Here is a 15,490-nt window from a genome sequence, read left to right on the forward strand (position 1 = left end):
AGAGAGGAGAGGAGAGGAGAGAGAGAGAGGAGAGGAGAGGAAGAGGAGAGGAGAGGAGAGGAGAGGAGAGGAGAGAGAGGAGAGGAGAGGAGAGAGAGAGGAAGAGGAGAGAGAACATATGGACCCTAAGGCTTGGCTCGCGATTGCTTACCCAGCATGACTACCAGGCTTTCTCCTAGGCTTGCTTCCGTTGCTTACCCAGCATGCCCTGGCTCTTCCAGGTGTAGTCGTACCAGGTCTTGATCCGGTTCTGGACGTCTCGGGGGATGTTATAGGACGTCATATACTTGACGGTACTGTCCATACTGGCCCGGTAGCAGCTTTCACCTGCTGTGGCGGCGCCCACCACGTCTCTCATCTGCACGGGACAACAGATCACAGGAGGAGACGGGTTTGGATCTTGTAGCGGGGGAACAGGAGTACTGAACACCCACGGCCTCTAAAGTGTCTTCACTAAAATGCCTTTTCTGCTCCTCAAGTGTATTTGCACTTTCATTTCACACTGCTCTGGTTTTGAAACAGGTTTTGGTTGACATCTACAAATTGCAAAAAAAAAATCCTTCTCCAATATATGAGACAAATTGTAACAAGCAGGAATATAATTTTGCTTCATTTTTCCCGTATAGTCTAAAAACTATCCCTGTAGACTAATTTTGAACAAGAGAATAAGTTGGGTTTGTTATGAGAGTCGATTGGCACTCTCAAGGCAGCAACCAAAACCCATCATTTCAATCATGGATCTGATCACTGATCAGTAGATGAATGCTGACTTGTACAACAACAGACATAGATTTCTGTAATAGATGATTATAAAGATGGTGTGTGGGGGAGAGAACAGCGAAGTCACCGCTCATGTACAGGGCCCGGCCCATCATTCCTAGGCTAGCTACGCCCCTGTCCATGGTCAACATTTAGAAGCCGTAGCTCTATGGGTGTCTGGGTAATGCAGCGGTAGATTCCCTGCCTACCAACATGAGGGTCGCAGGTTCAAGCCCCCGTGTTAACTCCGGCTTGGTCAGGCGTCCATACAGGTACAATTGGCTGTGTCTGCAGGTGGTAAGCCGGATTAAGGGTATGTGTCCTGGTCGCTACACTAGCGCCTCCTCTGGTCGGTCGGGGCCTGTTCGGGGGGAGGGGAACTGGGGGAATAGCGTGATCCTCCCACGCGCTACGTCCTGCCGGTGAAACTCCTCACTGTCAGTTGAACAGAAACGGCTGGCAACTGCACATGTATCGGAGGAAGCATGTGCTAAGTCTACAACTCTCCCCAGAGCAGCAGAGGGGGTGGAGCAATGACTGGGACAGCCTAGGGAATCGCCTCTGACCGCAGCTCTACTGAAGTCAAAGGACTTGATCCCTCACCTGACCGATCATGATAGAGAAGGCGAAGACACCAACGAAATAGTTGAGGAGCTGGAAGCAGATCTCAAAGACGGTGGTGGGGTCCGGCAGCCCTCCGATGGTGAGCAGGGTCTTCTCAGCATAGTAGTAACAGCGGATGTAACTGCACGCAAAAATAAAGAATTCTAATAATTAGAATTCTGAGTTTAAGAATAAAAAAGTAAAATAAATCCGAATTATGGGGGGGGGGGGGGGGGGAGTCAGAAATCTGAAGGGAAAAAACAGCATTCTGATTTTAATGTCAGAATTCTGAGTAAGAAAGTCAGAATTCTCAGATGAAAGTCAGAATTCGGAGGGAAAAAAGTCAACATGTGACATCATTGATGATGTCACTGATGATAATTACATTATTACCGATGTTGTACCGTGCTGGGGTCCCTAGATTTTTGGAATGTCAAAGTGGGGTCACAAGCAAAAAAAGGTTGGTTCCAGACAGCCAAATCTATTTCATACCAGGGGCATTTCTACGGGTGGGCCCGGGTAGGCACAGGCCCACCCACTTCTTGCCCTGGCCCACCCATTTAAAAAAAAAAAATTAATTGGTTGTTTTCTAGAGACAAACTTGCTGCTGCCTTGCTAGCTAATGGTTTTGTAGCTTAAAAATGCAGGGCACATCATCTCCAGAGTCTAATGCATGACGACTTCATGACGTCTAGGAATTTTGTCATGCAATTGCCCCACCAATTTTATCCAGGCCCACCCAATTTTATCCAGGCCCACCCAATTTTATCCAGGCCCACCCATAATTGAATTTCTGCCTACGCCCCTGATTTCATACATGTACACAGCGTGGCGTGGGACAGTGGCACATGATAACTTAATAGTATGAGAAGAGAAGCCGTCCTTACGCAAAGCCTTCACCATTGTAGACCCACTTGGTGGAGCCCAGACCACCTTGATAGTCAGAACCCCAGTAGAACAGACAGGCGTTGATGTGCAGAGAGTACAACAAGTACAGTGTGGTCTTGATGATCCTGACAGACACAGACAGACAGACAGACAGACAGACACAGGCTCAGAAAATGTCTTGAAATGCACACAAACTCTCAAATGCTCAGATTTTTGTTGTAGTTTTTTGGCAATGTCCTTTTCTTTTTTCTTCCTGGCAGCGTATTATTGTTATGTTATTATTGGGTGTGTGTGCCTGGTCTGATATGTATTATTAGGGTAGTATAGTTCATTGGTACATCATCACAAGTTAACATCAAAGCATTGGGTATAAGGGATTATTGGGGTAATATTGGAATGTATTATTAGGAATAAGTATTGATAGGGATATGTGGGTTGATTTATGATATTGTGTATGTGTGTGTGGGTGTGTGTGTGTGTGTGTGTGTGTGTGTGTGTGTGTGTGTGTGTGTGTGTGTGTGTGTGTGTGTGTGTGTGTGGAGGAGTGTGGGAGTAGGTATATGCTTATATATGGATGTATGAATATTTATATGAATGGTTTGGGGGCAGGACTCGATAAGCCTCGGCTTCTTCCGGCCCCTTTTCAAACAGTTTGCTCTTTATTCTGTTGGAGTTTACGTATTTTCTTTTTGCTGGTCTATTGGGCTGTTATTGATGTTTTTGTTTTTCATTTTTATGTATTGTTTTAACACATTCACTGCCAGCCGTTTTTTTTTTACTGTAGGTAGCTTCTGCCAGAGGGGTTTTTTGAGGATTCTGGCTCATCTTTCAAGACCCGAGGATTCTTTTCTGCTAAGATTTTGTGAACACAAAATATCTCAAAAGAACTAATAGAATGTGTGCTTTCTCTGTCTAAAAGAGTTAGTTTGTAGAGTTAGTAGTTATGTAGGCATTAGCACTTGAATACAGCATGGTTTCAGCATCTGAAAATTTAAGCTGAGATAAATAGCTTTTTGTGAAATTCGATAGAACAGTCACTTTAACCATTCATTTTTGGCATCAGTAAGACGTCAGACATCTAAACAATAGTTTTGAACAGTAATTTCCTCCATAACAGCAGGAAACACCCCTCTCCTTCAAACTCCTCCCTGTGTGTTCTTCTTGGCTGCAGCGGGCGTGTCACAAGCTCGTTTCTGCTGCTGCTGTAACCTCGCGTCACCAGTCTCACTGCTGCTGCTGCTGCTGCTCCTGTCTGCTGGCGGCCGCTGGGCAAGTCTGGATGGGCTCGCTCGTTTCTTGGGGTTTCTGTTGAGAGCTTTGATGAAGCTTTTGCGATTCTGGTCTTATTTATGTTGCGTGTTTCAAAGTGTGTTCCACCCGTAATCTATTATGCAAATTTACAAAACCCCACCGCCAGCTCCCAAGCGCGAAAGCGAAAGCGTTTTCGCCAATCCATTTTCATGAGAATGGCTTCCTCACACTGCTTTTTGCTTGCCTTCCTCTAGTCTGGAGAGCACTGTCGCCACTTAGTGGGTCGGTGGAATGGGTTGTACACGTTCGGTGGCTCCAATATTTTTATAGGAGACGTGGGGGGCATTGATCCACGTCCCACCGTCAAAAATCTTTTTTTTTTTTTTTGACGACTCAACTCGTCATTGGCAGTCAACCGTTGGATTTTTTTTGGCGACTCAACTCGTCATTGGCAGTGAACGTGTTAACTGTTTGAAAGAAATTGTTTCAATCAATCAATCAATCAATCAATCAATCAATCAATCAATCAATCAAATTAAGATTAAGATTACATACTGCCACATTCCTCCACCACCACGACCTGGACAAGCCAATTGTTTGCCATGTGAAAACAGTTAGCTAACAGTTACGCTTACGCAAGTAAAACAACTTCAGTTCAGGTTAGTTTCACGGTTAGGTTCATGCTTTGGTCATGGTCAAATTAGAAAAAATAAACTTCACTCCCAAGAGGTCAGAACCTCTTGGTGTCACTTCGTAATGCACTTGGTACGCCCTTTTCATCATTTTTCAATGCAGAGTCCAATAGACTTCTATAGAACTCCCACAACGTGTGAAACTGATGCCACAGGAGTGTACATGCAATTTGGAAGAAAGATTTCAAAAGGCCGTTGTTACCTGTAGATGTAGGCTTTTTTCATCACAGCTTCCACACGGTCGTTGAACTCCATGAAAACCATGTACTGAGAGAGAGAAGAGAGCCTCAGTCGTTCACCTTCACCACTGAACACAACACAACAACAACACAACACAACACAACACAACACAACACAACACAACAACGACAAAAACAACACAACACCACACCACAACAACACCACCACAACAACAACAACACAACACAACACAACACAACAACACAACTACACAACCAAAAACACACAACAACAACAACAACAACAACACAACCCAACACAACAACACAACGCCACACAACAACAACAACAACAACAACAACAACACAATGACGACAACACAACACAACAACAACAACACAACAACACCAACACAACAACAACAACAACAACACAACACAACAATGACAACACAACAACAACACAAGACACCAACAACAACAACAACAACAACAGAACACAACAAAACACAATAATGACAATAACACAACACAACACAACACAACACAACAACAACAACAACAACAACAACAACAACAACAACAACAACAACAACAACAACAACAACACAACATAGGTGTTGCTGTGAGAAGGACGTCATGTAACCAGATTGCATTCTCACCTTCAGCAGGCGGGGGAATCGCAGTCGGGAGTCCACTCCAGTGAAATAGTAAAAGATCTCCAGGGGAAACAGACTGATCACGTCCATCTGCGTGCCAGACACCAGACATTATCAGGGATGGAAAGACTACTCAAATATCTTACTCATAATAAGTACCGTTACTGAAATCTTACTAAAGTAGAAGAAAAAAAGTTGTAAAAATCTACTTAATAACTCCATATTTGATACATATTTCATGAGAGTTTTTGAGACCTCTACATCATCAGTGTGATAAAAGAAAAAGTATACTGTACAGCTACATGCAGTGCATAACCCTAACCACCAGGGGGCAGAAGGTATGCACCAGACCAGAGGACCTTTAATTGAGACACTCAAAATGGACATCAATCATGTGACCTATGTGGTTTTGCAACCCTACCCCTAAAATAATTGTTACACTTAAATTAGGAATATACTGGGTTGATATTAATATATTGATATATTTTGTAACTTATTTTATAGTTAAAAAAATTGTTGAAAATGTGTATCAAATTAAATACGACAGGATAATTTATCTGTTTATCCGTCTTTTTTATTTATTTATTTTGTCAGAAGGTCCAATAAACACATCAGCTTCAAAGAATTATAAGTTTATGGCAAATATTTGATGGTTCAGGCTTTACAGGGTTAAGTAAACATAAAAAGTAGTTCATTAAAATGTACTTTAGAATGTACGTATTATGTATTATTATCTTCCCCATACAGTTAGTGCTTACTTTCTCAAGATAAATGATAAACACTTCATATTACACATGCTCAGACAGTGTTTGATGCAAATGTGATTTGTCATTGGTCAGTGATTGGTCAGTTTCTGATACAATAGAGACAATCGGCATGTCTGGGAACGCCCATACAGGCTCTAGGAACGCCCACAATAGACGCTGGGTTAGCTGGCTCAGCCTGGCTGGGGGCGTGGTCAGGCAGCCCAGGCAGACACGACCGGGGATTTAACCACCGCAGTAAACGCACATCTGAGCAGACGTCTTGTGTTCTGCTCTAGAACCCCCAAACCTGTAGTTTAGAGCCGCAGCACCGTCTTTTGGTGAGTCAGCCCATGAGATATATGGGCGGTTTTACCCCACTCGCGCGCCAGCCATTTAACATTTTGTGGGCGTTCCCAGACATGCCGACTGTCTCTATACTTATGGAGAGCCTACAATTTAAAATCTGATTAAAAAAAGCCAAGTACAATACTCGAGTACACCAGAAGTTATTGATTATTTCAACCCGTACTGTATTTGCATCCCCAGGTGTTTGTGTGCAGCTTTGAGCTCACCTTGAACCTCTCAGTCGTCATGTAGTGCTCTCTCATGTCCTTTTTATCACACTGTAATACAAAACAAGTTCCAGAATAGATCAACACAACAACAACACAACACAACACAACTCAACAACACAACAACAACAACAACAACAACAACAACAACAACAACAACAACACAACACAACAACACTGTAATACAAAGCAAGTTCCAGAATAGATCAACACAACAACAACACAACACAACACAACTCAACAACACAACAACAACAACAACAACAACAACAACAACAACAACAACAACAACAACAACAACAACAACACAACACAACAACACTGTAATACAAAGCAAGTTCCAGATCAACCTGGGGGAGGCCTGTAGGTTAGGATAGTCTAGGTTAGGCTGTAGATTAGCTAGATTATTTGGTTGCTTGCTAGGTAGTTCAGGTTTAAGGTTAGAGTGTCTGTCTTCTTATTCTGTTCTGTCTCTCTACTCTCCTCTCTCTCTCTCTCTCTCTCTCTCTCGTTACTCTCCCCTCTCTCTCTCTCTCTCTCTCTCTCTCTCTCACTACTCTCCTCTCTCCATTGTCTCTCTCCACTCTCTTGGGTTTACACCCCACCAGGGTGGGAATTACATAGAGGCCATGGAGGCCATGGCCTAACTTGCCCCTCCCTCTGGCCGTGATGCCCGGAGATCCCTAAGGCCACCTTGGCAGTGCCCTGCGGCTGTAGGGCGGCTGTAGCTCAGGAGGTAGAGCGGGTCGTCCACTAATCGCTTTGGATAAAAGAGGTCGTGGTTCGATTCCCGGCTCCTCCAGTCTGCATGTCAAAGTGTCCTTGGGCAAGACACTGAACCCCAAAATACTCCTGTTGGTGTGCCAGCACCCTGCGTGGTAGCCTGCTGCCATCGGTGTGTGAATGGGTGAATGTACCTACTGACTGTAAAGCGCTTTGGATAAAAGCGCTATATAAATGCAGGCCATTTACCATTGACCATTTCCCTGCTACTGTCAGTTGCTTTAAAAGCATCAGTGGTCTCAGTTTAATGTAGCTGCTCTATGTAAAGGATGTGTTATTGGCTCATTTTAACACATTCACTGCCAACAACGTGTAAACACGTTTTCAGAATCCAGCTGTTGACTGCCAACAACGTGTAAACACGTTTTTGGCATCGATTTTTTTTTTTTAACGGGGGGTTGTGCATCTAACCCTTTTACATATCTTATATAAGTATTGGACGTGTACAACGTGTACAACCCATTCCACCGACCCACTAAGTGGCGACAAGGAAGTAGGAAGGCAAGCAAAAAGCAGTGATCCATTTCCATTCTCATGAAAATGGATTGGCGGAGGCGCTTTCGTTTTCGCGTTGATTGCTGGCGGTGCGGGATTGCAAACTTGCATCGTGGATTGCGGATGGAGCACACTTTGAGGCACGCAGCGTAAATATGACCAGAGTCGCAGGGGCTTCATCGGAGCTCTCGGCCAGGGCTCCGGGAGGCGGGCGAGTCCAGCCGGGCTTCCTCAAAGAGCGGCCGCACAGACAGGCTCACACCCGCACAGCAGCAGCAAAGCAAACTGGTGACAAGCGGGGACTGCCCCCTAGTCCGACACCAAATTGGAAACAAATCCCATTCTAAAAGGCTTTTAGAATGGGATTTTCAACCCATTCTTTTTTGTTTCTTTTTCGCTATAATTTAGAGTAATTCAATTTCTATTCAGAAATTTATTTGAGAGGTCGAGAGTATGAGAAAGTGCATTTGCAAAGGTAGGAAAGTGCTTGTGACATGGCGCTGCAGCCAAAAACAACGCCCACAGGAGGGAGGAGTTGAGCAGAGGGAAGTTTACTGCTGTTATGGAGGAAATTACTGTTCAAAACTATTGTTTAGGTCTTACTGATGCCAAAAATGAATGGTTAAAGTGACAGTTCTATCGAATTTCACAAAAAGCCGTTTATCTCTGAATATTTTTTCTGACGCTAAAACCATGCTGTATTCAACTGCTAATGCTTACATAACTACTAACTCTACAAACTAACTCTTTTAGACAGAGAAAGTACACATTCTATTAGTACTTTTGAGATATTGTATGTTCACAAACTCCAAGCAGAAAATAATCCTCGGCTCTTGTAAAATGAGCCACAATCCTCAAAAAACGGCTTGGCAGAAGCTACCTACAGCAAGAAAAAAACGTCTGGCAGTCAATGTGTTAACACACATTTCAGAAAAATCACTCTTCACGATGTCAATAGAACAATGGCCTTTGTGCCCTGGCATGTGGCCTTGTGCCCTAAAAAAATGTGCGACGTGGAAGGCCAAATGGCCACGCCCCTAAATCGACGGAATTCCCACCCTGCACCCCACTACGCCCCATCTTCTCCCTCTTCTCTCTCTCCTTCCCTACCTCTGTTGTTTCCTCTCCTCCCTCGCTTTTCTTCTATGCTTGTTTTTATAAGTGATATATAAGTTGTCCAATTCTGTTTATTTTTTTTTATTTTTTTTCAATATTTTATTTTCAATTTTTATAGAAAAATTATAGCACAATTATAATACACAAACAAGACAAATAAACAGGCTCAGACACAGGAAAGAAAAGAAAAGAAAACATATATCATCAACGTTCAATATTACATGTTGCTACCAGCCGCATAAGGTGCTTGTATCTGTAATAGATACTGTGCATGGGGTCCCACGCAAGGGGCCCACAAGAAGTCCAATTCTGTTTATTGATTGTGCTTAGCTAGATTTAGCTAGACACTTTCTCTGTGAAGTCCCCTGAGACATGCTGGTGAATTAGGGCTATACAAATAAACTTAAAGCAGGGCTTTTGGGTGCCATGGCTTGCCTCTGTTTGCATGAAGACACAGCTGTTTTGTGATAAGCACTTACTTACCACAATGTCTCCGGCCCGGACAAACTCCAGTCTGGGCTGGAAGACCAGCATGTCTAAGATGTAGATGAGGTCGCAGGTGTAGTCAGCGATGAGCCACAGGTGGAGGTTCTCTGGGGTTTGGTAGGGGAAGAACATGCGCAAGGGAATCATCCACAGGTTCCAGTTCCACGCCGCCATCACCACGGCCAGCCAGATGATATAGATCAAATCTGAGGATGGGAGTCAAGCATCAGTTGCGTTCACTTCAGCTCAGCTCAGCTCAACTCAGTTTGGTTACTTATTATGGAAAGAGTTTCGCGGCAGCGGCGACTGTGTTTGAAATGCTAATGTCATGCAAATGTCATGCTAATTTTGAACCACCGAGTTCAGAAAATTATTTTTACTTGAAAGGAACAATTATAAATTGAATGCAATGGCTTGAACTTGAAAGTGATTATTATTACCTCCGCCAAAAGAGCTGGCCAACGAGTTGCCTGGGAGGTTATGTTGTCGCCCCTGTCTGTTTTTCTGTTTTTGTTTTTCTGTTTTTCTGATTTTCTGTTTTTCTGTTTTTCTGTTTGTCTGTTTTTCTGTTTGTCTGTTTTTCTGTTTGTTTTTCTGTTTTTCTGTTTGTCTGTTTTTCTGTTTGTTTTTCTGTTTTTCTGTTTGTTTTTCTGTTTGTCTGTTTTTCTGTTTGTCTGTTTTTCTGTTTGTCTGTTTTTCTGTTTGTCTGTTTTTCTGTTTGTTTTTCTGTTTTTCTGTTTTTCTGTTTTTCTGTTTGTCTGTCTGCAGGATATCTCAAAAAGTTATCAGCCGATTTCCAAGAAACGCCATGGGCCAATTTAGTACCTTTCCATGTCCACTGGCCAAAAGGTAGTGGGCGTGTCCAATCACAAAAAGGGGTCAAACAGATTCACGTAGCACCATGAAACTTTGCAGAAAGTTTGGCAATTCGCCTTTTTAACAGCAGGTGGTGTGTGTGTGTGTGTGGGGGGGGGGGGGGGTCTTCGAGGCTCTGATTGGCTGAGTGGGACAAAGGCACGCCCGAGACAGAAGAACGAGCACACATAGGAGAAAAAAGCATGCCATCGACGCCACTGATTTCATTTGAAAACATCACAACAGTTACCTGAAAAATGTCATGTCGGTTAATTTCAGTTAATTTAGTTATGGTTAGGCAACTAAAACAACTTGGTTAAGGTTAGGATTATTGTTTGGTTTAGTCGAGCTGAAATGAAAAATGACTTCTTCTATTTTAGATCACATCCCTGGGTATGCCGCGTAGCGGCAGAACACACTGAATCCCACTGGATTTGTGGGCACAACAGCCCATACAAGTGCCAGGATTGGCCAACGCCAACTCCAGTCCCCAGAACTGTCAAATCAAATCAAATCATCGACACGCTATGGCCCGCCTCTCAACCCTTTTTCATCTCAGGCCATATTTGTTTTCAGTCTGATACGTCAGTGACCCTCTCTGAGACCCGTTTCATGTGCTCTTTAAATAAGAAAACCCTTAAATGTGACTTACGGTTGAAATGTAGACTTGTTGGAACATGCTGGGACGTGAACTTCGGTCTCCGACGTGAAAAAAAAACGCTTGCCTTTTATGTCTCCACCACAGCTGATTTGAATGTCACATTTCCATGGTGTCAATTTCAGACATTGTGGGAGTTCCTTTGGACTAAACTACACGTCCAAAAATAATGAAAAAGGGTACCTTTCGCATCGGTACAGTCAACATGGCAGTATTTGGACGAGCGTTTCTCGAGAAAGCTGCAAGCAGCAACTGGCCCGTTCCGGACAGGCACATTTTGAACGGGCACTGCATTTTGAATGTGCACTGCACTAGTGATCTTAATTGTGAAAACCAAATTTGCCATTTTTTTTAATTTATTTATTGAATTCATTCGAAAGATTAAAAACATATTTTTGACAAATTCAAATGTAGCTATGCAATTCAAATACAATCTCTGTTGCCACTAATCTCTTCCCATACATTTAGGTAATGTTTTATTCCATTCAGTTTAAAGTCAGCTATGGCCAGTTGAGTTCAGTTCCGTTGAAATGATGCTCTGTGTGTTTACCAGTGAACGGGTCGATGCTGGAGGGGAAGCGGTATTCCAGGATGGACCGGAGCCAGGCGGGCATCGGCGGAAGCTTGGGGAGTTCGGGAATTTTGACTTTGTGTCCAAAGACTTCATACTGGAGCTCCGCCTCTTTCTCCGCTTCTGCTGAGGCCACCTCCTTCTTGTCATCCTCCGGGGGCGGCGGGGGAGGAGGGGGAGGGGCGGCTGGGGGCGCCGCGGCTGTAGAGATTGGACAGAAGTTATATGAGAATGTACAGTAGGGTGAGTAGGCTATTTTTAGATTATTTTAGACAACGGGATCTCCAAAACAACTGCGTAATAATAGAGAGCCAAAGTGAAATGTCACTTCCTGCTTTCTCCCTGTAACCAGCGCTGCGAAAAATATGAATGGCGGTGGACGGAGAATAAGGTTACTTTTTTGATCCCGTTTGAATTGGGCCACGGGGTGCCAACGCTAATTTTGTCAATTGAAAACATAACTTTGCATGTCAAGAAAGTCACAGTTTGTCATCAAACTGAAACGTAGGGGTTAGTTTCGTATAAAAACGACATACCTCGCGGAAGCTCGTGGCATGTCGCCGGCCTTCAGCTGTGCCGGTAGAGAAAGTGACGTCACTATGTAGTCTTTCTGATTTATAACTTCTAGTGCAACAGTTTGGCGACAAACTGCTACTTTCTTTACATGCAAAGTTACGTTTTCAATTGACAAAATTAGCGTTGGCACCCCGTGGCCCAATTCAAACGGGATCAAAAAAGCAACCTTATTCTCCGTCCACCGCCATTCATATTTTTCGCAGGCTGGTACAGGGAGAAAGCAAGAAGTGACGTTTCACTTTGGCTCTCTATAAGATCATCTAAGTCTTCAAATGGCTGGAATAAATATATACCCTCTTCCTCCTCCTCGGACTCGTCTGGGTCCATGAGCCGGTCTCTCCGGCGCTCTGTGCGCTCTTTAAACAACTGGACCAGATCAGTCAGACGCTCCTGGACCCCTACACTGCTCATACTGGCCACTGAGCTCGCACGCCCCCTGCAGGACAAGACCGCACAACAGGAACTTAATGTGGAGAAGATGCTGACTGAAGTGGAGCTGTGTGTGTATTTGTGTGTGTGTGTGTGTGTGTGTGTGTGTGTGTGTGTGTGCATGTGCGTGCGTGCGTGCGTGTGATTTCTCTCACTCATCGTCTGCAGTCAGGAGGTCATGCTGGCTGGCCTTCAACTCATCGTCTCTGAGACATAAATAAAAAGACACAGACACGGGTTAGAGCCCAGCCGTCACGGCGCTCAACAGCGCCACTCTGGCCGAAAGCTCGGTAAAAAATAATATCACCACCAGCACAGACTTCGGATGAAAAGAGGCATTTATGAGCAGCGACGAGCTTTCTAACCCCGGCGTCGAGAAGCTATGAACCCTTCTTCTCAAGTATGTGTCTTTCAAATGTTTCTGTGACACTTGTAAATACGTCCGTATCGCTGATTCAGACAGCTTGGGAGCCAAAGTCGCATGCAAGTCTATGTGGAGACACGGGACTCTTTCTAGGATAGCATAGCTAGCCGAAAGACGGGGCTAGGTCTACCGGTAGATATCGGAACATCAATAAGTACCTCGCCAAACAAATCCAAAATGTAGCCTATTTTTTTAATGCATGTAGGCCCTATAGCTAACTCAGTATATACAGTATTTAACATTATAACATTAGTACATAATGTCAAATAAATAATATAATACTGTTAAAATGTGCTATATGTAGAGGGACAATGGGAGGGGCGTCGGTGAGTTCAAAGGTGTGACATCACATCACATGCGCTATATAAACAGCTGTTTAGTTGTTCTGCCTCTCACGCACCACTTTTATTTACATTTTCTTTGTTTGTCTGTTTGTTTGTTTGGTTGTTTGTGTGGTTCTGTTTGTTTGTGCCTTGGCCCACATGCTCCTCCACCCCCAACAGCTCCCCTCGCCTCTTCTGCCGCCAACCAGATCAAACCAGGCATAGGACCGCCTACCATGGGTAGAAAAGGGCACAAGCCCTGTGCTATCCTTCCATGCTCGTGATCTTCTAGTCTAGTCTAGTCTGCCTCTCAGCCTGCCTCCCTGATCCCCTGACTGAAGAGGGCAGCTAGTCCTGAGCTGTCCCTACAAGGTACCAAGATGACTACTTCTGCCTCTTTAGACCGCGGCCAGCTGTGATCACCAAAGAGATAAGGAATATATAATTTGGTAAAGGAGAAGGTAAAGCACTAATTAAAAAGACAACTTCACAGCTTTGGCAGAAAAGGTGGGATGGAGACACTAAGGGCAGAACATACTATAGGGTTCAAAAGACAGTTACAACACAGGGTAGTTATGGGAGAAATAGAAGGGAGGTGGTAGTTTTTATCCAGGCTAAGATTTGATCACACTGGTTTAAATAAGACTTTATTTCTTTTGGGAAAAGTAAATTCACAAGACTGTGCACACTGTAATATGGTTGAAAACACTGAACACGTATTAATGCACTATGTGATCGATATAATGAAGAAAAGGTAAGTTTGGAACAAAGGGTGAGAGAGGCTGGGATTTGAAAGGGATATTGGGAACAAAAGGAGATAAGGTGTGGATTGTACAGAGAGGGGTGATTGAATTCTTAAAAGTTACAGGGTTGTTTAATCGATGTTTTCCCCTTTCTTTTATTTAATTTCTTTCATAGACTGATGTAGGAAAAATTTGATCCTGTATTGCATACTCCGGTACAGTAGGTGGCGGTATGCTCCTTAATAATTGGATTGCAATCTGCCAAAAGACGCAAAGAAGAAGAAGAAGAAAAAAAGATCGCTACAGAAAACCCAGGACAAACGACCAGGAGGAGTAGGCTAGGCTTCTGTCTGATCAAGGTTTCTTTGTGCTCCGATCCAGTCTACAACTACTGCGCACAACCAAGGATAAATTTGGAAACGCAAAGACTCTCCAAGTAAGGCTGAATCATCATTCATCATGGCAGAATTTGATTAGCCTGCTATTGCTAGTTTACTAGCGTACTATCATTCATGAGTACGTGATAGGCTACTACTGAGTTGATAAGGAAATTGTATATCTCGCTCTCTCTATCAGAATTGATTGATTCAGTTTAATAAACTCAAGAAAACCAAGGCCGTTGGAGCCTTATTGGCTTTGTCCCGACGGCCTAGCCCTTAGCAGGAGCGCTTTTCATTCAGCTGATACGAGCATCTGTCTACCTGTGTCGGCGCCATCTTGAAGTGTTGTTTAGAAAGGACAAACCCGCGTCGTTTATCAGCCTCGCTGACTTTCAAACCCTAGCGCGATTGATTGATAGATAGATAGAGTACTTTGTTATTGACTGCAAGACTGCCCGGTGACGGTGGGTGAGTTAGACATTTCGGTGCAACACGTGCTTTTTGGACGACCTTTTTCTGGCTATTGTGGGATAGCTCCCTGTGTGTGTGTGTGTGTGTGTGTGTGGGGGGGGGGGGGGGTGAGAGAAAGGACCCCCCCCCCTAGTTTCTCTCTCGACCATTGAGTTATAATATGAATGGAGGGAGTGTCCCTATCTCCTCCCTGTATGTTTTTTTTAAGCCAAAATCCTGCCAGATCAGTGAACCAGAGTCTGCGCAGTAGCTCCCTTGATTGAGAACCTCTGAGAGCTCCACGCCCCTCTGAACTTTCTTATGTAGAGCTGCTGTTTCTAGAATGCGCACAGTGCGTTGTGTATTTATATACAGTCTAGCTCTGTAAATATGACAATTTAAGTTGTAATATTTTTTGTCTCGCCAAAAGTAACCAGGAAGATTCCCACTATGAGATCAGTTTATCAAAATGACGCCTGTACTAAAATCTGATTTTGGTTGTCGGAGATTTCAGACCTCCGGGCTGCTGCTGACTGCTGACTGCTGAGTGCTCTCAGTGCAGGCCGGAAGTGGAGGCAGGCCTCACTCACCCTCAGCCTCACTGGGGGGATTGCCGTGTTGATTAAGCTAGCCTAATGTTTTCGTGGCATTTTGATTAACTTTATGATTTAATTCCTTTTGGAGCAAATGTTTGTTTTACAAATCTAACCTTGACGCTTTACGCAACGTTGTTTGCTGGTATAGTGTTGTGGGTACTGCAGCCTGTAACGTTCTCCGTTGTCGGAGATTGAGTTGTATCAGCCAGACAAGTCAGACCTCCGGGCTGCTCTCAGCCCGCAAGAGGAGCCAGGG

General features: G+C 44.0%; 1 protein-coding gene across 1 annotated transcript in view; it reads right to left on the reverse strand.

Moving 5' to 3' along the window:
* Window positions 1–15,490, reverse strand: part of cngb1a (cyclic nucleotide gated channel subunit beta 1a) — a gene marked incomplete at both ends in the record, with an annotated part of 58,182 nt that overhangs the window by 6,992 nt on the left and 35,700 nt on the right. Inside the window, 10 exons of the mRNA XM_083653166.1 lie at window positions 199–358; window positions 1,363–1,504; window positions 2,250–2,375; window positions 4,396–4,460; window positions 5,035–5,121; window positions 6,350–6,400; window positions 9,227–9,435; window positions 11,293–11,514; window positions 12,183–12,325; window positions 12,474–12,524. Coding sequence (XP_083509292.1) covers window positions 199–358; window positions 1,363–1,504; window positions 2,250–2,375; window positions 4,396–4,460; window positions 5,035–5,121; window positions 6,350–6,400; window positions 9,227–9,435; window positions 11,293–11,514; window positions 12,183–12,325; window positions 12,474–12,524 — 1,256 coding nt within the window. The remainder of the gene's footprint in view (window positions 1–198; window positions 359–1,362; window positions 1,505–2,249; window positions 2,376–4,395; window positions 4,461–5,034; window positions 5,122–6,349; window positions 6,401–9,226; window positions 9,436–11,292; window positions 11,515–12,182; window positions 12,326–12,473; window positions 12,525–15,490) is intronic.

Source organism: Poromitra crassiceps, assembly GCF_964638095.1.
Source record: "Poromitra crassiceps genome assembly, chromosome: 16".
Taxonomy (NCBI): Eukaryota; Metazoa; Chordata; class Actinopteri; order Beryciformes; family Melamphaidae; genus Poromitra; species Poromitra crassiceps.